Source organism: Astyanax mexicanus, chromosome 2 (genome assembly GCF_023375975.1).
Source record: "Astyanax mexicanus isolate ESR-SI-001 chromosome 2, AstMex3_surface, whole genome shotgun sequence".
Classification (NCBI taxonomy): domain Eukaryota; kingdom Metazoa; phylum Chordata; class Actinopteri; order Characiformes; family Acestrorhamphidae; genus Astyanax; species Astyanax mexicanus.
The window spans coordinates 39,069,225-39,096,650 of NC_064409.1; the positions used below are offsets into that span (position 1 = coordinate 39,069,225).

At 39.1% G+C, this 27,426-nt stretch overlaps 2 protein-coding genes and 1 pseudogene across 3 annotated transcripts in view; 2 read left to right on the forward strand and 1 right to left on the reverse strand.

Moving 5' to 3' along the window:
• LOC125799143 (deleted in malignant brain tumors 1 protein-like) overlaps positions 1-27,426 on the reverse strand; it is a 426,727-nt gene that overhangs the window by 344,939 nt on the left and 54,362 nt on the right. The gene's annotated exons all lie outside the window — the stretch shown is intronic.
• On the forward strand, positions 1,100-22,107 carry LOC125799144 (antigen WC1.1-like). 2 transcript variants are annotated; one of them, XM_049475190.1, is made up of 10 exons: positions 1,100-1,179; positions 14,295-14,618; positions 14,807-15,142; positions 15,303-15,608; positions 15,710-15,778; positions 16,777-17,085; positions 17,198-17,263; positions 17,570-17,728; positions 17,858-17,950; positions 21,693-22,107. In XM_049475190.1, exons 2-10 carry the CDS (start codon positions 14,342-14,344, stop codon positions 21,995-21,997), a joined length of 1,920 nt encoding a protein of 639 aa, XP_049331147.1. In that variant the 5' UTR covers positions 1,100-1,179; positions 14,295-14,341; the 3' UTR covers positions 21,998-22,107. The 2 variants fall into 2 exon arrangements, with proteins under 2 accessions (XP_049331147.1, XP_049331146.1); XM_049475189.1 differs by lacking the exon at positions 1,100-1,179 and adding an exon at positions 13,892-13,983.
• The window catches only part of LOC125799136 (deleted in malignant brain tumors 1 protein-like), a 1,283,434-nt pseudogene continuing 1,257,193 nt past the window's right edge, over positions 1,186-27,426 (forward strand).

Sequence of the window (27,426 nt, forward strand, 5' to 3'; positions counted from 1 at the left end):
TGTCATTTCCAGCTTAACAATTTAGTGCTGGACGATATGACAAAACTTATGTCACAATATATTAATTTTAGTCGATGTGTTATCGTTTTGATATAAATGTGTACAGCTCAACTGAACAACTTCCTGATGTGTACATTATCACACACTGAGATTGCCAGACTATGGTATTCTATACCACTCTGCTGTTTCGCTTAAAAAAAATCAGTCAGTAAAGATGCTGTAAATACTGTACATATCTTAAAAAAAATGTTATAAATTGATGCTCCTTTATTCGTATGCAAATTACAAAAAATATAAATGAAGGTCACACATGCCAGATATTCTAGGCTACTCTAAAATAGTTAACATTTTTACATTTATTATTACAATAACAGCTTAAATGCTTTGCTGTGTAATAATAAAATATACCAGCCCTGCTTAAAATGATTAAAAATAATATGCAAATATGGACAGAATTAAGATATCAAATATGGACAGAATTTAGATATTTAATTATATTTTGACCAACAAAAAAAGTCAGAATAAAAAAAAATATATATTGTTTTTCTATAAATCTTTTGTTATGATTTTCAAAATGGCGGATTAGCCACTATGGCTATTTGGCGATGCCAACTGTTTTCCTAGCTAAATTAATCTGTATTATTAACATGGATGAATTGGATAGATTATGTGGTTTGATATGATCTGTGAACTGGGATCTAGCGTCGGAGGTCAGAGGGCACAAAGTAGGGTAATTAATGAGCAGTATTTTTGTTATTTGTGTTCATTTTTTTTATTCATTAATGAAGAGGTTGTGTGTCGAGAGCTGGGCTGTGGTTCTCCTGTGGAGGTTCTGGGAGCAGCTGCTTTTGGTAAAGGGAAGGGTCAGGTGTGGTCAGAGGAGCTTCAGTGTAGAGGAGATGAATCTGAGATTACTCTCTGTCCAATAACCTCTTCACACAAATACAACTGATATCATGGTAATGATGTGGGACTTGTATGTTCTGGTACAGTATAATATGTGATATTATCGTCTAACATTTCTTTATATAATATACAGTATAGGAGAGAACTTGCTCTTTTACGAGTCTCTTGGTTGTAAATTCAGGTCACACTCAGGCTCGGCTGATGAACGGCTCAGATTCCTGTTCTGGTCGAGTGGAGCTCCAGTACCTCAGTGAGTGGGGTACAGTGTGTGATGTTAGCTGGGATATGAGAGCTTCCAGTGTCCTCTGTGCTCAGCTGAAGTGTGGGAGTGCTGTGGCTGTGTTGGGGTCAGACTGGTTTGGGGAGGGGAGTGGCCGGATCTGGGCGGATGTGTTTGATTGTCAGGGGAACGAAACACACCTGTTAAAGTGTCCCATTTCATCATGGAGTCGAACTGCATGCTCTCATAAACAGGATGTTGGACTCATCTGCAGTGGTGAGCTTTTAAGAATCTTAAACATTCTTATCAATGGGCTGTAAAGTGATTTTAGAAGGAAGTGCCCTTATAATGTTCTTATATATATATTTTTTTTTACTTCACTTCAATTAATTTACTAATGTATCTCAGTTTTGAACATGTATATACATTTCCATAGACAATTTTGATTCTGAAAATCAATTTCTAATTTTGCTCCATATATAGCTCAGCTAATGCAGCAGTACCTGTAAAAAAACAATGTGTTTAATTTCTAAATCTGATTTATTTCAAGTGCTGTAAAAACAATCTTATTAAGCCTGTAAAATCTAAAATATATTTGTGGTACTTTCAGGTTCTTCTCTGGCGTCTCATGAGGGTGTAGTGAGATTGACTGGAGGGATGGAGTGTGAGGGCGAGGTAGAGGTTTTCTTCAGGCAGGACTGGAGGAGAGTTCTGCTGGACTCCTGGAGTGAGTCTGAGGCCTCTGTGGTCTGCAGACATCTGGGCTGTGGTTCTGTACTCAACATCTCCAGCTCCTCTTCATCCAGTCCTGAACACAGCTACATGTGTGTGACGGGTTTCAACTGCTCTGGGAGTGTAGCTCATCTGAGGAACTGCAGCAGCTCACATGCAGTTAACTGCAGCTCCACGGAACAGCTCTACATCACCTGCTCTGGTACATTTAATTCAAATTATTTGGAGTTGTAGTGAATAATGCCTGTTGTTAGGGGGAAATTGTTTTATTTTGTTTTATTGTAAGGGTTATTATAATTATTATGAATCTGAAATGAACCAATCATCATGTGACTACGGGTGAACTAAGAAATCATACTTTGAACTGGTTTCTCTTAATTTTAGGCTACAGCTTCATCAGGCTGGTTGGTTCTGGGGGAGACTGTGCTGGAAGGCTGGAGGTTTTCCACAGTGGATCATGGGGGACAGTGAGTGATGAATTGTGGGATATTGAGGATGCGCAGGTGGTCTGCAGACAGCTGCAGTGTGGAGTCGCCCTCAGTGCTCCAGTACCAGTACCAGCCCGGTTTGGATCTGGAACTGGACCCATATGGCTGAATGAGGTGGAGTGTGAGGGGAACGAGGCGTCTCTGTGGAACTGCAGATATCAGCTGTGTGGAGAGGATGAATGTGGACACAAGGATGATGTAGGAGTCGTCTGCTCAGGTACAGTGTGCTGATTGCTGGTGTTCTTACAACACTTCACCTGTCAGACCTCTACATTTTCTCTTCAGTGCTGAAAGTGAGACTTAGTTAAACTGTTAAAATAAGACTTGTTAAACCAATCTAAAGTTGTTGCCATGTGGGTCAGCCAGACCTCTTCCTGTACCTTTTTTTTTCTTGTTTTTTTGAATGTGTCAGAATGTATCTAAAGGGCAAACTAAATTGTTTCAAATTGATCTGTATTTTGGTGTCTTTTTTAGGTATTATGATAAAAGTGCAGTTTACTACAAAGTCAGCAGTAGAGTGCAGTAACACATTCTCTTCTAACTTTACTACAGACTAAGACTTAATTTATTCTTATTTTTGCGCCAATTTCCAAAGCTTTCTTTAAAACAAATATATTCAGTTTTTTTTTTTTTTTTTTTTAACAATATACACTTTTTTGGGGTCCTTTTCTGTTTAAAGGCCCTGGCACTGCTAACTTTTGTACCATTTGAGCACACTGGATTTTGCACCATTTCAGGTTATTAACTGGGCTGGAGAGCTTAAATGGCAAAAAATGGGGGTGTTCTAAAACTTTTAACTAATAGTGTAGATTCATTAAGTTTGTTTTAAACTACATGAAAACTCCAGGGTCTAACATAAAGCATTTTCTCTCATCAGAGTATAAAGAGATCAGACTGACTGAGGGCTGTGAGGGGAATCTGGAGGTGTTCTATAATGGAACCTGGGGGAATGTGTGTAACAATGGGATGGATCTGTCGGGAGCTGAACTGTGGAAGATTTAAGACTGAGAGAGCTACCAAAGCACGAGTGGAATCAGCTCCTAACTGGCTGGATGATGTAAAATGTAGGAAACATGACTCTACTCTGTTTCACTGTCCATCTTCATCCTGGAGTCAGAACAATTGTGATAGAAGCAGTGAGGTGACTCACATTACCTGCTCCGGTATGTTGTTTTTCTTTGTAGTAGATGAGCATGAGTAAAACAGTTTTTCATGGAAAGTTGTGTTGAAAGAAAGTGTTGTGGTGACCGGATCACCCTCACTTTGCCTCATCCTCTTTCCCTGTGTAAGTGTATACAACCTGAGTAAATATAAAATATTTTTTAAATAATCATTTTATTTATTAAGGGAAAAAAATATCCAAACACCCCCTAAAAAATAAAATGTGATTAATTACACTTTTTGGATAGATGAGTATTCAGTTTCACTTAACTCAACCAGGCCTGATTACTGCCAGACCTGTAGAATCAAGAAATTCTTTAAATTCCTTTATTCCTGATCATTTAAAATGAGCCTTTTTTATGTTTACTCGGGTTATCTTTGTCTGATGTTAAAGTTTTTTTTAATAATCAGAAAAATATCAGTATATCTGTAGGGGGCAAATACTTCTTCATGGCAATGTATGTGTGCAGGATTGCTTGAGATTTTTTGGGACTACAAGCTACACCTTGCTGTGCTTTTTACACTCATCTGGTCATGCTGGGAACACATTTTAATAAAAAGTGTAAAGTGTATCAGAAAAAATTTACATTTGTGAGTGAAATAATAAGATATTTTACATTGAATTACATTACATTTGGCAGATGCTTTTGTCCAAAGTGACTTACAATAATGGTGTACATTTACTAATAGGAGCCTGTTCTGTCCGAAAATCGCACTGAAAAATTGTTTTTGTCATTGCTGGAATAGTTCGGTGGGGTTAGAGAAAAAGAGCAGTCTGGTGCAGCTTGAAGTTTCCTGTGCGCCCTGTTAGAATGCCTGGTGTTATTTGAAAATCAGCACAACCAGACTGACTTTTAATTCTGTGCGTTGGTGTGAAATGAGGGGGTTTGCCGCTCAATTGAAACTCTCAATTGTTATTGCTGAGATCATTATTTTAGTAATGAGTTTAGTAGTATTGATTTGATTTTTGTAGTATTTATAGCATGTGTCTCCATTTCTAGGAGAGAAGAAACAGCTTGCATTTGAAAACCTTCAAAAATTCATCTTATTTCCAAACCAGGGTCAGTGCTCAAGTACGAATATTTGACTACCACTCCATTCACTACTTGAATAAGTATACATATTAATCAGATTTGTTCGTGCCTACATTCTAACTTGTTTTGTCAAATAATTCTAAACTTCCCTTTTCATCAGTTGATCTTTGATTTGAGTGAAAACTGATTAAATAAAAACACTAATGCAGTTTGCTGTAGTTTTGTTATAAAAATGTAATATTATTCATGTGTCTGTTCATGTGTGATGTAGATTACATGCCTATTAGGTTGAGAGGAGGAGAGGAAATCTGTTCTGGGAGGTTGGAGGTGTATCATAATGCTGAGTGGGGGTCTATATGTGCTGATCTGTGGGACATCAGGGATGCTCAGGTGATCTGCAGGCAGCTGGGTTGTGGGCCGGCGCTGAGTGCTAATAGAAGAGCTGTTGATGGTTCTGGTGGAGGAACTATCTGGATGAACAGAGTGAAGTGTAGAGGGAATGAGATTCACCTGTGGGACTGTCCTCATTCCCTGAAGATCCACACTGGCTGCTCCCAGAGTGCTGGAGTCACCTGTGCAGGTGTGCGAGAACATTTTTTAATCTAGTATTAACTTCTCTTAAGATAACTATGGTTATGTTAAGCAGTGTACTCTGTATTTCAGTCAGGTTCAATATTATTATTATTGTGCTCCTCTGACCTGTAAAAGGGAGAATAGCATTTATATTATGGCTGATTTAGGCTCACAACACTGATAAATACACTAAGTAACATTGGCAGACAATAATGCAACAATATTTTTGACAATACCTACAATATTACCATATCAGCCATATACTTCTTTTGTTTCAAAGACAATAAACACAAAAACAATAAATACCATTTCTTAAATAATGCTGCTCTAGTCTCTTTCTCCTTCTGTAACCTCTTTTTCTTGACCATTTTTATGATATTTCTTTCAGACATATTTGTCACATTACCTTTTTCATCTGAAACAACTACAACTTACACCACAGGTACTCTTTTAATTAGTTCCTTTGTGTGATTTTTTTTTTAAGTTTAAACAACACTATGCAGTGTTCAACAGTGTTTTTATTCTGTGTTTTCAGTACCAGCACAGCTAACAGAGAAAAAGACAGTCCCTCCTTCAAAAAATCCATCATCTAATTTTCCATACATCTATCCAGTGTCTCTCCTGGTTCTGGGATCTGTGCTCTTCCTGGCCTTAGTGCTTCTGGTTGTGCTGTTTTATCAGAACAGAGTGCTCAGGAGAGGTAGGGAGATTTAGAGATCATCTAAAATCCACTTTCTGTACTTTCTATAATCATCATTAGTCCTTCAATCTGTCATCAGTCTTCTCTTCTACTGAACTGACTCCATGTTTCTTTCTTTCTCTCTCACAGTGATTTCTAAGGCGAGGAGGAAGACTCTGCTTGAGGCAGTCTATGAAGAGATTAACCATAAATGTGTCACTAACAGATATACTAAAAGAGGTAAATTATATGTAGAGAGTTTCACTGAAGGCAGTCTTCACACAGTATGTAAAGTGGATCTAAGGTCAGATATCAAATAGCAATTCTGAGTGTTTAAATGACTATAAATGAAAAAACTACATGCAGTAAATCAATTGTAGCATTGTTAGCTTATCTTACAGGTTCAAAATATGTGTTACTCCACTGACTGTAATAGGAAGAATTACATATCTGTTACTATCAATTCAGGCCTGTACTGCTGTTAAAAAGCAGAGGAAAGGGATGGGGTTTGTTAGCCAACTTTCCCATTTCACCTTAAATGGTGCAAGAGACAGCAGAGGCTGCATCATTTAAGGCGGAACAGAACAATTAAACAAAATGAAAGCTAATCCAAGCTCCCCATAACAGGAATTAAGAAATTAACAATTGTTCCTTAATCACCAACCTTTCTGAAGACATACAATGCCATAAAATTAGCTAGGTTACTGAACCTTGGTGCTTCTGATGACGTATCTTGTGCATGAAGTGTTGTCCCAATTCTTATGGGGAGGATTTCACCCTTTACACTCAAAGAATGGTTGGGGTAAGTGGTAGGGCCATGGGGTGAAATGGGATTGGGCTTAAAGCCTAATCTCATTTTCAGACTTACAAATACATTTTTTTGCTGTAGATTTTGATTAAATAATTGAACTTTGGCATTCTGACTGTTCTGATCTCCTTTAACAGGAAGTTTTATCTCTGAAGATCAGCATTCAGGATATGAGGACGTAGATGAGGAGCTTCTCTCAGGTAAGTTGACATATACTGAATGTGTGTTAGAATTTTTAATGCAGAAGAAAAAACATATATATATTTTTTGTTTTATAGAAAAAAGTTCCATGCAATATGTGTAGGGTTCTGAAGTGTTTTAGCAGTTAGCATCAGGCTTCAGGCCGATAAGACTCACCCCTGAACGGGAAAATAGTGAGCGTGGTTAGCGGGTAATGCTAATGCTAAATTCAATTTATCTTTGACTACTCCACTATATCCATGTCTGGCACAAGTTAAAAACAATGTCTTGCCTACTGTACAGTTTGTAATAGTGATTTTAGGATTGCCCAGGGGTAACTACAGGATTGCAAAAGGCATGTTGAGGTGAGTTAATATCCTTTGGTGTGTGGGAGTTTTTTTTTTGTTTTTTTTTTAAAGGGACACACTTTGATTTGTCAACCAGTTCTGATCGCAGAGGGCGACAGTACCAATACATTGAAAACCCCTTAGTATTTTAAAAGTTTGAGTCTTTGAGTAACAGTGTCTTGCTGCCATCATCCTGATGCTGCTGTGCTGCAATGCATTTTTTAATTTTTACAGAAAACTATGGCGAGGTCTATGATGATATCATACCTGCTGAAGAGAGCCCACACATTACAAAAGGTTTGGATATTTTAATACGTACGATTTATTGTGGACACATGGTAAACATGCAAATTATATTTGCTTTTCACCTTAATCAAAAATATATCTATATATGTCTGTGCAGCATACATTATTATGGTTTTCTATATTATGATAATAAAGTGTGATTTTTTTCACACCTATAAAGAATGTGTCTTCTTTTTTTTTTTCATTTTTAAAAGCACACTTAGCAACATGTTTCAGTTAATTAATGCATTTCATACTGTTTTAGATAAATAAATTAATCATTACAGAGAGAATAAAGGTTTTCTCAACCACCCTTGTGGTCCCATGGGCTCACAAGTTCCTGGCAGCGCCACAGTCGGCCCGTTTCTCATTATAGATTAAGCAAGTTTGGACTCTTGTACTTTGTCAGAACAAACTTGGTAAGTTCGGCTCACGAGTGCATACTCCAGAGAACAGGACTTTTATTTTGTAATTGGAACTGCTGTGATCAGTAGAGTAGTAGGTGCATCCTTAGATGCATTTCCACAAACATACCCTACACCCGCCTCACAGGGCAGACAAACCGCCTTTGTTTGGTCCATCGCTCACCAGCCTTGCTGTAGTTCACAGGGAACCCACAATATTCCCACACTTAATCAGAGTTTCTGTAATCAGGATTAAAACTAGTTTTATATACTCTGTAACAGCATGAGAAACACAAAAAAGTTGTTTGTATGTGTAGTTAAAAGAAACTGTGACTTATCTTCATGGTGGATGTTATGTGTTTGGATCTGCTGTCTGCAGGTGCAGCTTTAATGCTGTATTTTGTGTGTTTACTCTCTCTGAAGTTTGTCTCCAGAAGGTAGCTGACTTTGTACCTTCCTTTGCCCATAGACACACACACAGACACAAGGAGGTGGAGCTGTGTTAATTAGTGCTGACGCTTTTTAAAAATATGGCGAAATGAAAAAAAAAGCTTCTTCTGATTTGTCACTGAAAATGTTTGATAATTTCCTCTCCTCTTTCTAATAAGGTCATAGTGAGTGTGATTGGCGGCTGTGGGGAATCTCTCTCTCTCTCTCTCTCTCTCTCTCTCTCTGTCTCTCTGTCTCTCAGGTTCTTGAGTCTTATCTGGCTGAGTAGAGGTAAAGCTTGTTCTGCTGCTGAGTTGAGCATATATATATATAATATATACAGCATATTTAAACTAACTTTGTGGACTGTATGTATACTGGCCTCTTTTTCTGTTAGGATGTTGTTGGAAAGGCAGTGAATGGTATAAATTCCTTTATCCTCGAAGAACTTAACTACTTTCTCCACATCGGGCCGGGGATTGTCATGCACCGTGAGAAACCACGGACTCACTGCGCCAGCGTAGGGTCTTACAATGGGTTCAAGGATTTCATCTCAATACCTAAGAGCAGGCAGGGTACTGTTGTCTAACCTGTAGAGGCCTGGGCATCTACAGGCCTCCCCAGACCATCACTGATCCCCCACCAAACCAGACATGCTGAATGATGTTGCATAAAGTGGCATTTAATTGAAAAGTATATATTTACTTTTTGATCTTACATTCATGTGATTTACACTTTGCTATCATCCAGTCAGCCCATTTTAGTATTGCTATAGAAGTACAAATTAGTGACTGATTTCTTATGATCTCTAAATGGGAGCTTTTGATGTCCATGATTTGGTTTAAATGTATTTCAGCCTTGTTTGAGTATTATTATTTGAGTATAAGTGTAATTATTCTCTGATTATCAGTGTGTTTTTTTTTTTCTCCACACAGACAGTGTGAGGTTGGTGGATGGTGGGAGCCGCTGTGCTGGGAGAGTGGAAGTTCTTCATAGAGGACATTGGGGAACAGTTTGTGATGATTACTGGGATATGAGAGATGCTGCAGTGGTGTGTAGAGAGCTGGGCTGTGGGGAAGCCATAGATGCACCACGGAGAGCTCGCTTTGGATCAGGATCAGGACCGATCTGGGTGGAATATGCTAACTGTGCTGGATCAGAGTCTTCACTGAAGAACTGTAGGTCGTATGATTGGGGTAGACAGAGATGTAATCATGATGAAGACGCTGGTGCTGTTTGTGCAGGTAAGATGCAAAAAAATAAAACATATTACACAGAGATGTCAACAAATGTGATGAGGCCTGTGTTGGAATGTACTGAATTAATTAAACAACTGTTAGTTGTTTTATATACACCCCTGTAAAAAAACTTCTTTGTAACATGAAAAGTTTAAGCCTGAACCTAAATTCACTTTCATACACTTAATAAATGGATTATTACAGAGGTGGTTTTGAATGCTTTGGTTTAGAATTAGCAACTAAGAAATAATATATATATATTTTTAAAATCCTTGTATTTCAGTTAATGAAAAGTGCAAAATATAAAAATCACTGCCCCATATAATTTAATTCCCTTCTATTCAAATTAACCTCCCAGCCCTCCCAATGCTGTGTGTTAATATTAACGTACATGTTCTCTTTGCTCTTATAAACACATTGTAGAAGTCAGACTGGTGGGCAGATCTCACTGCTCTGGGAGAGTGGAGGTTCTTCATGGAGAGAGCTGGGTCACAGTGTGTGATGCTGACTTTGACCAGCAGGGTGCAGAGGTTGTGTGTCGAGAGCTGGGCTGTGGTTCTCCTGTGGAGGTTCTGGGAGCAGCTGCTTTTGGTAGAGGGGAGGGTCAGGTGTGTTTAGAGGAGCTTCAGTGTAGAGGCAGAGAATCACAGATTCACTTCTGTCCAAAATCATCTTCACTCAAACACAACTGCTCCCATGATAATGATGTGGGACTGGTGTGTGCTGGTATGAGCTAAATGGCTTATGTATTAATTTTGAGATTCAGTCTGATTTTTCAGATTTCTACATCTTTTCCTCTCTCTTTCTCTCTCTGTTGTACAGACAGTGTGAGGTTGGTGGATGGTGGCCATCGCTGTGCTGGGAGAGTGGAGGTTTTTTATAACAGAACATGGAGATCAGTGTGTGGTAAAAACTGGGATATAAGAGATGCTGCAGTGGTGTGTAGAGAGCTGGGCTGTGGGGAGGCTGTATTTAAAAATGTTCAGTTTGGACCAAGATCAGCCTGGATGGATGATGTGAACTGTAGTGGATCAGAGTCTTCAGTGAAGCACTGTAGATCAGCTGGATGGGTGGAACAAATTTGTAATCGACTTGCTGGAGTCATCTGTTCAGGTGAGCTCTCCTAAATCTTAAAATACTTGTCGTTGGAATGTATATCAGTTGTGCACAATTTATTTATTATAGCATTTCTTCCTAATCTGCCATAATCATGACCTACTTTCACCTATATTAACCCACTTTTATTTGGTTAAGACCACTAGATCAGTCACTGTTTGCTCAATCTCAGACCTGGTTTTGCGTTTAAAAAATAATGTGGCAAATTACTGTATAGAAGAAAACTATAAGCTGTAATAAACCTAGTTAACACTTATAATACAGCCTGTGTTTTAGAGCTTAAGTTCCCATAACTTACAGTGTGATTTCTCTGTATGAACTAGCACATACAAAATACTTACCGGGTCTTACTAGTACTTAAATGTAGGTAATAACTTGATATACTAAGTCAAATTATTAAAAAAGCAAATTATTATATGGAGATGAAAAGTGATTTTCACTATAAGACAATACTTAATTATAGAAAGACTATTGCTGTAGGCATGATGGAGAAATACATTTTTGTAATCTTTCCTTTCTGGTAGAAAATAATGGATTTCCATGCAGAAGTCCCATTCACAAAGAAACAGGCGTTAATATTTTTTAGTTAATTACAGTTACACCTTAGTTCAGTGGTACATGGCCAGAGTTTTTATCTTTATATATTTTAAGCAGTTAATTAGTACGATTGTTTGTGTTTAGTGCTTAAACTGTTAATTGACTCCATGTGTAAGCCCACACTGCAGTTTTTCACTGTCATCAGTTCTTCACTAATATTAGTTTCATCGGTCCTACAGTAGAACCCTGTGGAACTTCTTAAGGTTTCCAAGTACTTAATGCTGTGTGTTAATGTTAATGTACATGTTCTCTTTCTCTTATAAACTAATTTAGGGGTCAGATTGGTGGGCAGATCTCGCTGCTCTGGGAGAGTGGAGGTTCTTCATGGAGAGAGCTGGGTCACAGTGTGTGATGCTGACTTTGACCAGCAGGATGCAGAGGTTGTGTGTCGAGAGCTGGGCTGTGGTTCTCCTGTGGAGGTTCTGGGAGCAGCTGCTTTTGGTAGAGGGGAGGGTCAGGTGTGGTCAGAGAAGCTTCAGTGTAGAAGAACTGAATCTCAGATTCACTTCTGTCCAAAATCATCTTCACTCAAACACAACTGCTCCCATGATAATGATGTGGGACTGGTGTGTTCTGGTGAGAGCTACATATTTTATTTATTTTTTCTTTTTAGAGTCTTGATGAAAAGATGTTCTTTTCTTAGTGGTCAGTGTATAATGTACTTCATGAAACATATTCTTCTTAATTCTTTTATTGATATAGTCCATATTTGTGCATGCTGGAATATAGCACATGTGAATAGCATTAAAATGAAGTTTTACCAGATTTTAAAAGATGCAAAATGATGTTTGAGTTGTGCATTCAATCTTTCTCTTTCTGCTCTTTAGAAAGTGTGAGGTTGGTGGATGGTTTGAGTCGCTGTGCTGGGAGAGTGGAGGTTCTTCATAAAGGACAGTGGGGAACAGTGTGTGATGGTAACTGGGATATGATAGATGCTGCAGTGGTGTGTAGAGAGCTGGGCTGTGGAGAGGCTACAGATGCACTTAGTGGTGCTTACTTTGGATCAGGATCAGGACCAATCTGGATGGATAATGTGGAGTGTAGAGAATCAGAATCCATACTAAAGAACTGTAAATCAGCAGGATGGGGTAAACATAACTGTAATCATCCTAAAGATGCTGGAGTCATCTGTTCAAGTGAGTTACACTAAAAACTTAGTATGAACTTCTGTAATCAAAAAACCTTTTAACCCACTGCATAATGTTTATTATATTTTGATCATACCTAGGAGTCAGGCTGGTTGGAGGTTCTCACTGCTCTGGGAGAGTGGAGGTTCTTCATGGAGAGAGCTGGGTCACAGTGTGTGATTCTGACTTTAACCAGCAGGGTGCAGAGGTTGTGTGTCGAGAGCTGGGCTGTGGTTCTCCTGTGGAGGTTCTGGGAGCAGCTGCTTTTGGTAGAGTGGAGGGTCCGGTGTGGTCAGAGGAGCTTCAGTGTAGAGGCAGCGAATCACAGATTCACTTCTGTCCAAAATCATCTTCACTCAAACACAACTGCTCCCATGATAATGATGTGGGACTGGCATGTTCTGGTAGGTATTTCACTTCCTTTTGTCAATTTCACACAAAACACTGACAAAAACACACATCCACCAAATTCAGATAACAGACTGGTGACGGAGACACAAATCCACCAGTTTGATTGATTTCTGTATTGCACAATATTATGAAAAAAGATATTAAGACATTAAAACATTAAGAAACCTTTAATTTGATTTGTCATTTATGTCCTTGAGGGCTAACCAGACTTTTTAATTTTACAAGGAGTGCTGCAGAGAAGTCAAAAAGCAAAAGTTTTATACATATGAAAAAATGTTTAGACTTTGACTATGTTGAATTGTTTTTGGTGACCATTTTAAAAGAAACTTACAAAGTCTTATTTTTTTTATCTAAAACTACAAGTATGTTTTTTTTTTTTAATGTCTACCATTGATTTACAGGCAGTGTGAGGAATAATAAATTATTTCATTTAGACTAAGATGAGTAATATTTAAGGAACTACACATACAGTGTGTAATGCAACATGTCAGATGTGTGGCATTCCTAATGTGCTTTCACTAATGTGATTTTGCGATGTGGTAGAGTGCTGATCGTGGGTCCAACAGTATCCAGCACTTTTTAGTGGATTAGTGGATTGACCTGTCAATGTGTTTAGCCATGGCATAGCACATCTTTCTTCTGACTAGCCTTGTAATCTGATGCTTTCTTCTGGGTGCAGTGTTTTTTGATGATCAATGTACACAAATACTATACTGTAGGTGACAAGCGAAGACTTGTTGGTGGTCCTCACGCATGCTCTGGGAGAGTATAGAAGCTTCATCGGAATTCTTGGCTTCCAGTGTGTGATGCTGACTTTAACCAGCAGGATGCAGAGGTTGTGTGTCGAGAGCTGGGCTGTGGTTCTCCTGTGGAGGTTCTGGGAGCAGCTGCTTTTGGTAGAGCAGAGGGTCAGATGTGGTCAGAGGAGCTTCAGTGTAGAGGAAACGAATCTCATATGTACCTCTGCCAGACATCTCCTTCCCAACTGCTCTCACAACAAGGATGTGGGACTAAGATGCTCTGGTATGATGAAGTATGTTTGTAAAAGATTTAGATTAGTACTAAACTGTGAGCAATTAGTTTGTAATTACTGTATTTTTTTTATTATTATTGTATTGTATTATTGTTGCCTACTATTTTTCCTCTGTTAATTCAGGTCACACTCAGGCTCGGCTGATGAACGGCTCAGATTCCTGTTCTGGTCGAGTGGAGCTCCAGTACCTCAGTGAGTGGGGTACAGTGTGTGATGTAAGCTGGGATATGAGAGCTGCCAGTGTCCTCTGTGCTCAGCTGAAGTGTGGGAGTGCTGTGGCTGTGTTGGGGTCAGACTGGTTTGGGGAGGGGAGTGGCCGGATCTGGGCTGATGTGTTTGATTGTCAGGGAAACGAAACACACCTGTTAAAATGTCCCATTTCATCATGGAGTCGAACTGCATGCTCTCATGAACAGTATGCTGGAGTTATCTGTAGTGGTGAGATCTTACAGTTGCAGTATAATAAATAACTGAAAGTTTATTACTCCCTCATTTTAAGCCAAGTAATATATTTTTTTCTCTTCAGGTTCTTCTCTGGCGTCTCATGAGGGAGGAGTGCGGTTGTCTGGAGGGATGGAGTGTGAGGGGGAAGTGGAGGTGTTCTTCAGGCAGGACTGGAGGAGAGTTCTGCTGGACTCCTGGAGTGAGTCTGAGGCCTCTGTGGTCTGCAGACAGCTGGGCTATGGTTCTGTACTCAACATCTCCAGCTCCTCTTCATCCAGTCCTGAACACAGCTACATGTGTGTGACGGGTTTCAACTGCTCTGGGAGTGAAGCTCATCTGAGGAACTGCAGCAGCTCACAAGCAGTTAACTGCAGCTCCACAGTACAGCTCTACATCACCTGCTCTGGTAAGCATTGCACAGTTAATATATGTATAATTTTATTTGTATGTATGATAACATGCAAAAGTGCCTCTATTATCCATATTTTTGAACATTTGAGAATAATTATTTGGCAAATATGAGTACATATACACAACACATATCTTGTGAAAGGAGTTTTAAAAAAACATCTTTTGTATTTGTGTAAATTTTAGGTACATCTAACACAGTCCACAGCTCCATCAGGCTGGTTGGTTCTGGGGGAGACTGTGCAGGAAGGCTGGAGGTTTTCCACAGTGGATCATGGGGGACAGTGAGTGATGAATTGTGGGATATTGAGGATGCGCAGGTGGTCTGCAGACAGCTGCAGTGTGGAGTGGCCCTCAGTGCTCCAGTACCGGTACCAGCCCGGTTTGGATCTGGAACTGGACCCATTTGGCTTAATGAGGTGGAGTGTGAGGGGAACGAGGCGTCTCTGTGGAACTGCAGATATCAGCTGTGTGGAGAGGATGAATGTGGACACAAGGATGATGTAGGAGTCGTGTGCTCAGGTACTTCGTATCTTGAATTGCTCAGTTTGTAATGATCTTGTAATCAAGTACCAATGCCCTATCTATGTACAACTGGAGGTACATTTTGAATAAATAAAGAAGAAACTTTTGCACGTTTAAATCAATGTGCATAACTAGCTAGCTATCTTTCTCCCGCCAGAGTATAAAGAGATCAGACTGACTGAGGGCTGTGAGGGGAATCTGGAGGTGTACTATAATGGAACCTGGGGGAATGTGTGTGTAAATGGGATGACTGATGAAACGGCAAAATTGATCTGTCGAGAGCTGAACTGTGGAAGAACTGGCAGTGAGTCTTGGTCTAAAGCAAGAGTGGAATCAGCTCCTAACTGGCTGGATAATGTAAAATGTAGGAAACATGACTCCACTCTGTGGCACTGTCCATCTTCTTCCTGGGGGGAGAACAGGTGTGATAATCGCAATGAGGTTGCTTGCATTACCTGCTCAGGTAGGCAGATATGATGAGGTGTTAAAGACTTTAAAGAATGCTAGAACTAATGTAGTTTGTAATTGGAATTTCATAATATTTGATTTTTTGTCCTACCACAGAGAATGGAAATACACTAGATTTGACAAATTGGCTGTGTGATTCATCTCCTCATGAGAGACCGTGCTCAAGTAAGAAAACTTATCATTATCAAAATGATCATGTCTTTGATAAACTACATTTTCTTTCTTTTTGACTGCATGTTCTGCCAGCATGCTTTCACTAATAAGCAATTCTTGTCTTTGCTCGCACTGTTTTATTTGTAGTTTGCATATTTTTTTGCACTTTAACATATTTTAGATAACACTTCTACAGTGATATTTTTAACAAAGGTTTAGAGAGGGATTCTGGGTAATGGAGTCCATCAGAGTGTCTATGTAAGTCTGAGGAATTCAGGTGTAGACAGGACAGGTGTGGTGGATGGGGGTGGATAATATGGCCCTAAAACAATATCACGATGTTTCATGGCATTTATCGCGATAACAGTACTCTTGGTGATATGACAAAACACTGAATTAAAGATATTATTTTAAAAATACACTACTGAAACAAAATAAAAATTAAATTCTGTTTTTGCATATGATATGGCACCCCCCCAAACTACGATATAAAAAAATACAAGACTTTTTATCAGATGGTAACAGACATCAGTGATCAAGAAAGTCATGATACTATTAATGCACTCTATATAATCTATATAATTAATAATAAAGTAAAATGAATAATATTGGACAGATAAAAACAGCAACCCCAGTGGTGCCCTGCAGTGATAATTAGGGGTGGGTGATATGGCACGATATTTCAGGGTATAGTATCGTTTTTTGCGTTTGATACGATATGGCACAGCCCTAGTGGTGGAAATAACAGGTGTAACAGACAGCTAGTTTAAAAAAATCAACTGTTTCAACTAAAACAGTAAAACAAGGTAAGTGCTTTTTTTTTTTTACTATGGCTACTTCTGTTTTTTTTTTCTCCTGCTCTCTTCTGCTTGTATATATTTTTCATCTTACAATGCTTTTTTCTCTATCTCTATAAGAACATATTTCATCATACAGTATATACGACTGTTGTAAATGTTTGTAAGACTTTGATGGATAATCATTTTTTTCCCTCTGTGGTGTGTTTGTAGAGCACATTCCTCTGAGGCTGAGGGGAGGAGTAGGAAGCTGTTCTGGATGGCTGCAGGTGTATCATAATAAAACATGGGGGTCTGTATGTGGTGATCTGTGGGACATCAGGGATGCTCAGGTGATCTGCAGGCAGCTGGGTTGTGGGCCGGCGCTGAGTGCTAATAGAAGAGCTGTTGATGGTTCTGGTGGAGGAACTATCTGGATGAACAGAGTGAAGTGTAGAGGGAATGAGATTCACCTGTGGGACTGTCCTCATTCCCTGAAGAACCACACTGACTGCTCCCACAGTGCTGGAGTCACTTGTGGAGGTCAGAGGAACAGACACAATTGAATATATTTGCCTCCTAACTGTTACAGAAACTTTACACATGCTTGAGAAAAATACTTACATCACATTGTTATTTTATGCTCACTCACTAGGCTTCCTGTATCATACTTTGCCTTTAAATAATAAAAGAGGACAGATGGGACATTTTGTCTTGCAAGGTCAGGGACCACTTTTCTCCATTGTAAACAGGCTTGATAGCAACTTCGGTAACTATTGTTGATCATAATGTTGGTCACACACATTTGGTTTCCATCATTTAATAATTGTAATGTTTTTGGGAAGGATAGAAAGTAACAATAGTGAGAGTCTGTATGTGCTTTGCACTAGTCTGTCTAGATCATTCTGTGTTTATAGACATTTCATATGTCATCTTCCATAATATTCATCACAAAATTATTCACATCCAATAAAAGGACTGTGTTCATGTATAAATTGTCTATACATTTTGTATATTTGTTTTTTAGATTCTCAACCACAGACAAGAAGAATCATACTTCCACAAACTCCTCCACCAGCTGTTCCCTCCATCTATCCAGTGTCTCTCCTGGTTCTGGGATCTGTGCTCTTCCTGGCCTTAGTGCTTCTGGTTGTGCTGTTTTATCAGAACAGAGTGCTCAGGAGAGGTAGGGGGATTCAGAGATCATCTACAATCCACTTTCTGTACTTTCTCTAATCATCATTAGTACTTCAGTCTGTCATCGGTCTTCTCTTCTACTGAACTGACTCCATGTTTCTCTCTGTCTCTCTCACAGTGATCTCTAAGAGGAGGAAGACTTCAGCTGAGCCTGTCTATGAGGAGATTGACACCAGGCTCATCCCTAAAAGAATTACTGTCTCAACTGAAAGTAAGAGTAAAATGTTTTTTTTTTCTCTCAAAGCAGACATGTCTGGTCTTTACAGAAATAATGTAGCAGTTAATCAAATACTTGTCAGATAACTCTCTTTTCATATTGTTATATTTTAGTGTTTAAATATTTAGTGTTTTTTTTGTAGATTTTCTTCCTTTGTTAATAAATTACACCAATTTATCTATCTTTTCTTCCCACTGAATAATGTTCTGAATAATGTATCTTCTCATTCAATAAAATGTATTTATAAAAGCTATTGGATAAAAAAACTTTTAACAATAATTTTAGTTTTCTTTGCTTTTTATTGTTCTATGTATTGCTCTTTTATTGCAACTTTAATATTCACTATCATAGGGCACTACCAGTATTTTCAGTTTCCAGTAGAGGGCAGTGTTAGACTTTTAGACCCTGTGGATGTTTAGTTTCTGTAACAGTAATGCAAGATGATTGACAGGGATTATTTTATTGTTTGTGCATGGAGTTTCTGTAGGTTCACATGTGCTGTAGGTACCAAATGTGTAGCACCTCAAACTATCAAAATATGTTACTGTGCCTGTTTACTTTTTTGAGACCAGAAAGTTATTTCTGTGGCGAGAGGTCATGAGATCTTGGGGAAAAGGGAAAAGAAAGAAGAAAAAAAGGAAGAAATAGGGAGACACTTAAATCAGGCCCTCAAACCCACATTTACATTTTTTGTAACAAATAAATAGAAAACACAGACACAAGCAATAACAATAAAAAAAACACTTATTTAGAAAGCAATTTACAAAGCTTTGATCTGCTCTCCCTCTCCTCTCCTCCTCTTTACATCCTGGAAGCCTCCTTCTGCTGATCTTCCTCTTTCGGGTGGGGATGGAGACGGTGGAGAGGCAAGTGCTGCTGCTTGAGCTCCAGGACACTGAAGATGCTGGGTCTTCGGGGACTGGGCCTGAATTTACAGAAGAGAAAGATCTGTAGATTTACTTTCACATAGTTACTGTAGTCCTGTAATAGTTTATCCAAATAAGAAGATCTACAGTTCTCCATAGTTCATACATTTGTCTCATTAACATACACTGTTTTTAGCTTGTATGGGATCCTGGGCAAACCCCTGATTCAGCACTTCTCTCATACCATTTTATACACTGCCTGTATTTGTAATTAATGTACTAAACTAGAAATGTCAAAAAAGTAACCAAATAAATAACTTTACTGCAGGATACACACTATCATGATGAAATAATAGAATTAGTAAAACAACTATTTTTTTTAAACAAGCAAGCCTGGATGAAAATGTTCAGAACAGAGAATTAAGAATGACAAGTATTTAAAATTAAGTACAGATACAGTCCATCATTCATTCTGACAGGTGACTTTAATTTAGTTTTAGTCTTTTGTTTGTCACACTTTAGTCATTTAGTCAACAAAACATTTAAGCCTAGTCTAGTCAAATAAAAAGTATGTATTACATTTATGGTTTTACTGTTTTAGATGTGTATTATTTATTGCTAATATTTATTAAAACACCAGCTTTTAAGTTTTGTTTCATTTAAATTAAGCACAAGCTATTTAAAACAAGGTGTATGTATGGACATATTGACAATTTAAAGAACAACTCCCAGGTTCAGATGATGCAAAAATGAAAGACAACCAAAACTGAGATAAAATGGCAATACAGCTAATTGACATTCTTAAAACTACATTTCATTTTAACAGTTTCTCAACTAGAATCTCTCCTTTACTCACAGCTAAATTGGTGTACTCTCATTATATATATGTATATGATATATATGTGTGTGTGTGTGTGTGTGTGTATATAATAAAATAGCATTTTAAAATCTAAGAACTTGCTGACAAATATGATTCATCTTTATTCTGAAGTGCTCAGAATAGCAGAGGACTGACAGCTTAGGTACCATACTAATGCATACATAACTACATAGGTAGTTAGTTATCTATATTGTAATAAGTTGTTCACAGTCATTACATTGCAAAAAATTTCTTCTCTGATAAGACTTTTTGTCTTACTAAGCATTGTGTAAGTGTTAGATTATTTTGCTTATTTTAGGGATAATTATCTTAATCATTCTTACTTAGAATTTGTAATTTGAACTCAAAATAAGCACAATTAAGCAGCAATCAAGTTATTCTGATTCTTGTGTCCATAAACAGTGACTTTTTTGCTTGATTTAGGTGTTACTTCACTCATTTTGAGACTTTGCCATTGCTTTTTTGTAAGAAATCTTACTAAGAAAATTTTGCTTACCCGATTGGCAGATTTGTTTTGCTTAATACATATATTTGTCTTAATTTGCATAGATTTTATGTCTAGTTTTTTTTTTTGCAGTGTAGTGTAAACTGCACTGTGAAGTTTTAAATTAAGGGATGAAATTAGTCCCCCTGTGTTAAAAAAAAGCTTCTTTTACCCGGTGAAAATAGTCACACTTCCATTACATTATGCTAACATTACTTTGTTTTAAAGCAACTGACCTATAAAGATAGTGAGCCAAATTTAGGTCGAGCCAAGTTTATGAAACTACACACTTTTACTGCAGTACAGATTTACACTCTCTACTAAATAATCCATCTCAAAAGCAGAAAAAACGTACTTTATACTGGGAGGCTATATCGTTAAATATAGGGAGTATAGGGAATGTTTTCTTCTGATTTTGAGCTGGACTTTTTAGCAGGGTCAACATTACTGGCTTTCAGGAGCCTAATCTTTAAATTCTTAACAATTAGCTATATTGTAGCGAAGCTGCTTTTATATTCTGTTCACTGTGAATTCACTGTTCTGTTCTGTTCTGTGCTGGGCTTGTGATTGGGGTAGGGGGAGGGGCAGAGCAGGAAAGCGCGTGTGTGTGTGTGAAGGGAGAGAGAGAGAGAGAGAGAGAGAGAGAGGGAGAGAAGAGCTGCCCGTGAGTGTAATATATTTCAGAAAATATATATAAATAACAAATATTGAAATATGTAACTAAATGTTGGGTTTATTATACGATATCGTATAATAAACCCAACATTTAGTTACATATTTCAATATTTGTTATTTATATATATTTTACAACACTTGTAAAAAAAAACGGGAGACTTTTCTTATGTTATTTGTAATGTGATTTATATATATAAATCACATTACAAATAACATAATACAAAAAATAAGTATGAACTTCTGCAACATAGATATTACATTAAGAGCAAAATTAACATAAAAAAAAATACATTCAGAAGAAAGTATCAACTTCAATGTGCAATCAAATTGAAAATAAATAGCGTAACTGTAGTGCAAAACAAAAGGTCAAGAAACTAAAATAAATACATATAAATAAAACAAAGACACATCCATACGCTCACTGTTGTGGGTGCAGAACAAATTAAATCCAAACAGGATCATCATGATAAAGGTGGCCTTATGCCCTTTACTTCAGAAACTTTGTCTATTGGTTATGAATATGCTTGTTATACAACTATTATTACTAATAGTAATAATATTATAAAAAAATAACCACGATAACAATATTGTTGAATTACTGAGAGACTGACTGAGTGACGCGGTGAGTGACGCAACTTCCGGTCTGCGTACCTGCTTGCTGTTTGTTTAGCTCCTCTCTGTTTTAGCTATTTGTTTACGTTTTCTACTACTTATTAACCTTTAACCGTCTTATAACCTTCCTAAACTTATAAAATCCCTCAGGTAGCCATTATTTTTGTGTTATTTATCGATTTTTGCCGTTTTTTTTGTGTGTTTTGTGCTTACTTCGAGGTAATGGCGTGTGCGGAGGATCGTGCTCTCCTGACACTCAGCGAGGAGCTCGTCCGTCTGGATCAGCAGATCCACCGCCTGCTCGAGAGGCAGTCGGAGCTCCACAGGCAGAGGACGAGGCTGGAGGAATCCCGCGACGCCGCCTTAGCGGCCGTCTCCAACCCGGTGATGCCGGCGCGGCGGACCCCGGCGGTCGTTTGCTTCACCCCCGCTCCGGGAGGGGCCTGGGAGCGGCAGCGCGGCCGAGGAAAGCGGGTTTCCCCCCTACCTTCTCAGCCGGATTTTGCCTCCGCAAACCGGTTTGAGGTCCTCAGCTCGTCGCCGTCGCCTCCTTCACCTCCCCCAGCCCCGAGGAAAACAGATAAGGGCAGTACCCTCATTGTCGGAGATTCCATTGTTAGGCATTTAAAGGTGTCTAACGCTAAGAGTAATGCTGCAGTGTCGTGTTTTCCAGGAGCTCGGGTCCTGGACGTCGCCCGGCGGCTTCCTACGGTGGTTCGGCATCGCGGGGACCCCGGCACCGTCATCCTGCATGTGGGTACCAACGACACGTCCGCCCGGCGCAGTGAGGTCCTGAAGGAGCACTTTCGCACTCTTCTGGACACCGCTCGCAGACTGACCCGCGCCCGCCTCCTCATCTCTGGTCCGATGCCCACCTACCGCCGCGGGAGCCAGCCGTTCAGCCGCCTCTACGCTCTCCACTGCTGGCTGCGGGACTGGTGCTCTGCTAGTGGAGTTGGCTACGTGGACAACTGGGAGAGTTTTCGGGAACGTCCAGCCCTCTTCCACCGAGACGGGCTTCACCCCAGCCGCCTGGGATCCACCGTCCTCTCTGGTAACATTGAGGCGGTGCTACGCCGGGACTGACTGGCCCTAACCAGTCATACCGGCCAGGTTAGTGGTCTAAGTAATGGGCAGTTTAGTAATATACATTGTTCTAATGAGTTATCTTGCCACTTTCCTGTGCATAAGGCTGTGAGTTTTAATTATGTGCCTTTTTCAGATACAAGTGCATTTTTACCTGGTAGGATTGAGACTGTGTCTGTCCCCCGTGTCGCTCGAAACCGAAAAACTCAGAAAATCTGTTTTAATAATCTTATTAAAATTAAAACAACAGCATCCGTCTCTCAGAGTACCAGCAGCGTCCGTATGAAACTAGGGCTATTAAATATAAGATCGCTAGCACCAAAATCAGTTATTGTTAATGATATTATTACTGATAATCACCTTAATGCACTATGTCTGTGTGAAACCTGGATTAAACCTGATGAATATATCGCTTTAAATGAGTCTACCCCCCCAGGTTTTAGCTATTTCAGTTACCCACGCATGCGTGGCGGTGGTGTTGCCACAATCTATGACTCAATGTTAGGTATATCTCAAAACTCACAATTGGATGCTAAGTCGTTTGAAGTTCTTAGTCTTAAAGTAGCAGGCCCGTCTCCTGCTTCCAAAACGCAGCATTCGTTTCTGCTTATAACACTGTATCGTCCTCCTGGACCATACTCAAATTTTATTAGTGAATTTGCTGACTTTCTAGCAGCAGTAATTCTTCTTTCTGATAAGATCATAATTGTTGGAGACTTTAATATCCACTTTGAAAAGGACCAGGATCCACTGAAAATTGCATTTAAATCAGTTTTAGATGCTCTAGGCTTTAAACAAAATGTAATTGGCCCCACTCATGTAGTCATACATTAGACTTAGTTTTGACACTGGGTATTGAGGCTGAGAATATAGTTACTCTTTCTCAACATGACTCAATATCCGATCATTATCTAATTATGTTTGAAATAGTTTTTAATCAAAATATCCTCCTCCCGCCCCGCTATATCAGCAAGCGTAAAATAACAACCGCAATTGCTAATGAATTTGTAAATAAACTCCCCGACTTAACCATCTCCCTTCCGTCCTATGAGCATGATCTCGAGCACAAAACAGAAAATCTACAAACTGTGCTCCGCTCTAACCTTGACCGCGTAGCGCCGACAAAAATAAAACAAATCAGGGATAAAAAGCTAGCACCGTGGTATAATGACCACACACGTACATTAAAACAAACCGCTCGTAACTTTGAACGTAAATGGCGACACACAAAACTAGAATGTTTCCGGCTAGCATGGCAGCATAGTCTCAAAGACTACAAAAAAGCCCTAATTAAAACAAAATCCCAGTATATTTCATCGCTTATTGAGAAAAATAGAGACAATCCTAGATTCCTTTTCACTACTGTGGCTAAACTCACCGGCAGTCAAAAACAAACTAGCTCCGTTATCCCTGTCGACATTAATAGTAATGATTTCATGAAGTTCTTTGATGATAAAATTAATAGCATTAGACAAAAAATTCAGTATCACCCCCAAAATTTACTTATAGATATCGATGAATGCTGCTCCAGCTCTGAGACACACCTAGAGTGTTTCAGCCCGGTTACAGAAAAAGATTTACTTAGTGTAATTAACTCATCAAAATCAACATCATGTATATTAGATCCAGTACCCACACAATTATTGAAACAGGCACTGCCAAAGGTGGGAAAATCATTACTAGAAATAGTAAATTCATCCCTTAGCATGGGCTACGTACCCAATTCTCTTAAATTGGCGGTCATTAAGCCCATTATCAAAAAGCCAAATCTGGACCCCCGCGAGCTTGCTAATTATAGACCAATTTCTAATCTTTCCTTTATAGCCAAAATCCTAGAAAAATTTGTGTTTAACCAGCTGCGCTTGTATCTACAAAGTAATAGTATGCATGAGGTTTTTCAATCTGGATTTAGACAAAACCATAGTACTGAAACAACTCTACTTAGAGTAACTAATGATTTACTTTCAGCTCTTGATAGGGGCAGTAATGCCATCCTTGTACTGCTAGATGTAAGTGCTGCCTTTGACACCATAGATCACGCTATTCTACTTGATAGGTTAGAAAATCTTATAGGAATTAAAGGATCAGCCCTCACCTGGTTCAGATCTTATCTGAGAGATCGATTCCAGTGTGTTTACTTAAATAACGAATGCTCTTATCAGTCTAGAGTAAAATATGGTGTCCCTCAAGGATCAATCCTGACTCCATTACTCTTTACTCTTTATATGCTACCACTGGGTAAAATTATCCGTAGGCATGGTATTAACTTTCACTGCTATGCTGATGACACGCAACTTTACATATCTGCTAAACCCAACGAGGAGCTCTGTACAAATCAAATAACAGACTGTATTAAAGACATTAAAAATTGGATGACACACAACTTTCTCTTACTTAATTCTGATAAAACTGAGGTCCTTCTATTAGGTCCTAATATTGATAAAAACATAAATGTTAATACTGTAGACATAGACGGTCATTTAATTATACCTGGTAAAACTGTGAGAAACCTTGGGGTCATCTTTGACCCAATTCTTTCGTTTGATGCTCACATATGTAGCATAGAAAAAATTGCATTCTTCCACTTAAGAAATATAGCTAAAATCCGCAGTATACTCTCTCTGGAAGATGCTGAGAAGCTGGTACATGCATTCATAACCTCCAGGCTGGACTACTGCAACGCGTTGTTGGCTGGAAGTCCACATAAATTACTCCATAAACTCCAGCTAGTTCAGAATGCAGCCGCAAGAGTGCTTACCAGAGCTAGAAAGTTCGATCACATTACACCTATTCTTTCATCCCTACATTGGCTACCTGTTAGATTTCGTATAGATTATAAAATACTTCTCCTGACGTATAAATCCCTTAATGGTCTGGCCCCGCATTATCTACAGGAACTCCTTACTCCTTACAATCCGCCGCGTTCACTCCGCTCCCAAGACGCTGGCCTGTTATTAGTCCCGCGCATTAGAAAAAACTATGCAGGAGGAAGAGCGTTCTTTTATAAAGCTCCCCAACTTTGGAATAGCCTCCCTATTAATATACGGGACTCAGACACACTCTCAATCTTTAAATCTAGACTCAAAACATTTCTATTTGCTCAAGCTTTTGAGTAATGTCTCATTACAATTTTCTTCCTCTTACAGCTTATCCAGCAAATATAAACCCTGTCCTAATCATCTGCTTTCTCTTTCTCTCCCCATGTCCTGAGCTGCTGCTACCAGTGCCCATCCCACTCCAGCAGAGTTTTATAAAACCATTCTAACCCCTTTTTCTTCCCTCCCCTCTCTGTTCTCTATCTCTATCTTTCTCACATGTGCTGAGACGCCTGGCCGGCCGGTCTTCCTGGATGTGTCCGTCTGTGGTTCCAGCTTTCAGGAATCAGCCCTGTCCTTCTATTCATCAGAGTTATTACACAACCCTTCTAACTCCTGCTTTTTTTTTCTCTTCCTTTCCTTTCTGTTTTCTCTATCTATCTCTTTTACATGTATGGAGATGCCCTGTTCCTGATGTTCCCAGCCTGGCTCTCCACTGCCCGCTGTGTTGTTGTCCGGCTCTGCAACCCTGCACTGATTACCATTAACACACTCAGTATCTGTTTCTGTATTAGCCATAGCTCTATAGTTTGTGCCCATCACATTCTTATATTCATAAATTAGTACCTGTTATATTAGCCATAGTTCACATTAATTCTCTGTACTGTTTTGTTCTGTTATTTGTTTGTTGTTTGTTTGTACTGAGCGGGTCAACCCGAGTAGGATGGGTTCCTCGGACTGAGTCTTGGTTCCTTCCAAGGTTTCTTCCTCTTAAAGGGAGTTTTTCCTTGCCACTGTGTCACCATAAAATTGGCATCTCTGTGGTGCTGCTCATAAGAGGCGTGGACCTGTTTTTCCTGTAAAGCGGCTTTGTGACAACCTTTGTTGTAAAAAGCGCTATATAAATAAAATTGAATTGAATTGAATTGAATATACGTTATTATTACTATTACCAGGCCTCAACCTTGTTTTTCTTTCTCGAGAGCGCCAGCCCTGATAACAGTTCAATGAGTGACCGAATCACTGAGTGAACGAGAGCACCAGCCCTGATAACAGTTCAGTGAGTGAAGGAATCACTGAGCATTGAGCAAGTTTCCTCGCAATTAGAGTCTCCGCCACCAGATTCGCCGGTGATTCAGTGATTCACAGACCACACAGCAGTTCCCCTGCCGGCCTGTGGGGTCGCTGCTGAGCTTAACTACTGAACTGAGAAATTAACGAATCAGCTGGGGAAGTGATTGGATTCAGTTCGTTCACTCAAATGATTCATGAACGACACAACACTAATTTTTCGGCGTGGTTGCGGCCTACAGCAACCTGTGTTCTAAGTTGAGTCAATAAAGCGACTTAAACTGCCTACTCGGTCCTTCTTTCAGAGTCCAGGCGGACGCTACAATATATTTAAAACCCCTTCAGTCCAGTAACAGCTGTGTTTATTTGTTTTTTAAAGTCACTGGTTAGCACTGGTTGATCTCAGTTCATAATATTGCAGCAAATATCCAGCACAACAAACCCAGCTTTAAACCCAAACCATCGCTGTATAAACAGAGACAGAGGAGAAGTTTTCTTTCAGAAACAACGAGGGTTACCTGCGTGTTTACTAATCCGTTACTCGTTCGTGCTGGCGTTAAGATCATTTGCATGTTAGGTGGATTTACAGGGCTAACGTGTATTTATCTTATTAATCTTTAGTGATAGCAGGTAAAATCTTGGCAATGAAAGCTATATGAGTCTCGTGGCTCGAGTTTATGGGGCGTTTGGGGACAGTAGAACCAAAACAGCTTAGCTATGTAAGTTAGTTTGCTAACTTACGGAGCTACTTCATGACGCAG

Excerpts from the sequence above, each read along its gene's own strand:
- LOC125799144 (XM_049475190.1), top strand. The coding sequence starts at position 14,342 with ATGGAGTGTGAGGGGGAAGTGGAGGTGTTCTTCAGGCAGGACTGGAGG. Across the intron at positions 15,779-16,776 it reads TCATGAGAGACCGTGCTCAA|AGCACATTCCTCTGAGGCTG; the intron begins GTAAGAAAACTT and ends GTGTGTTTGTAG. Across the intron at positions 17,264-17,569 it reads GGGACATTTTGTCTTGCAAG|ATTCTCAACCACAGACAAGA; the intron begins GTCAGGGACCAC and ends TTTGTTTTTTAG.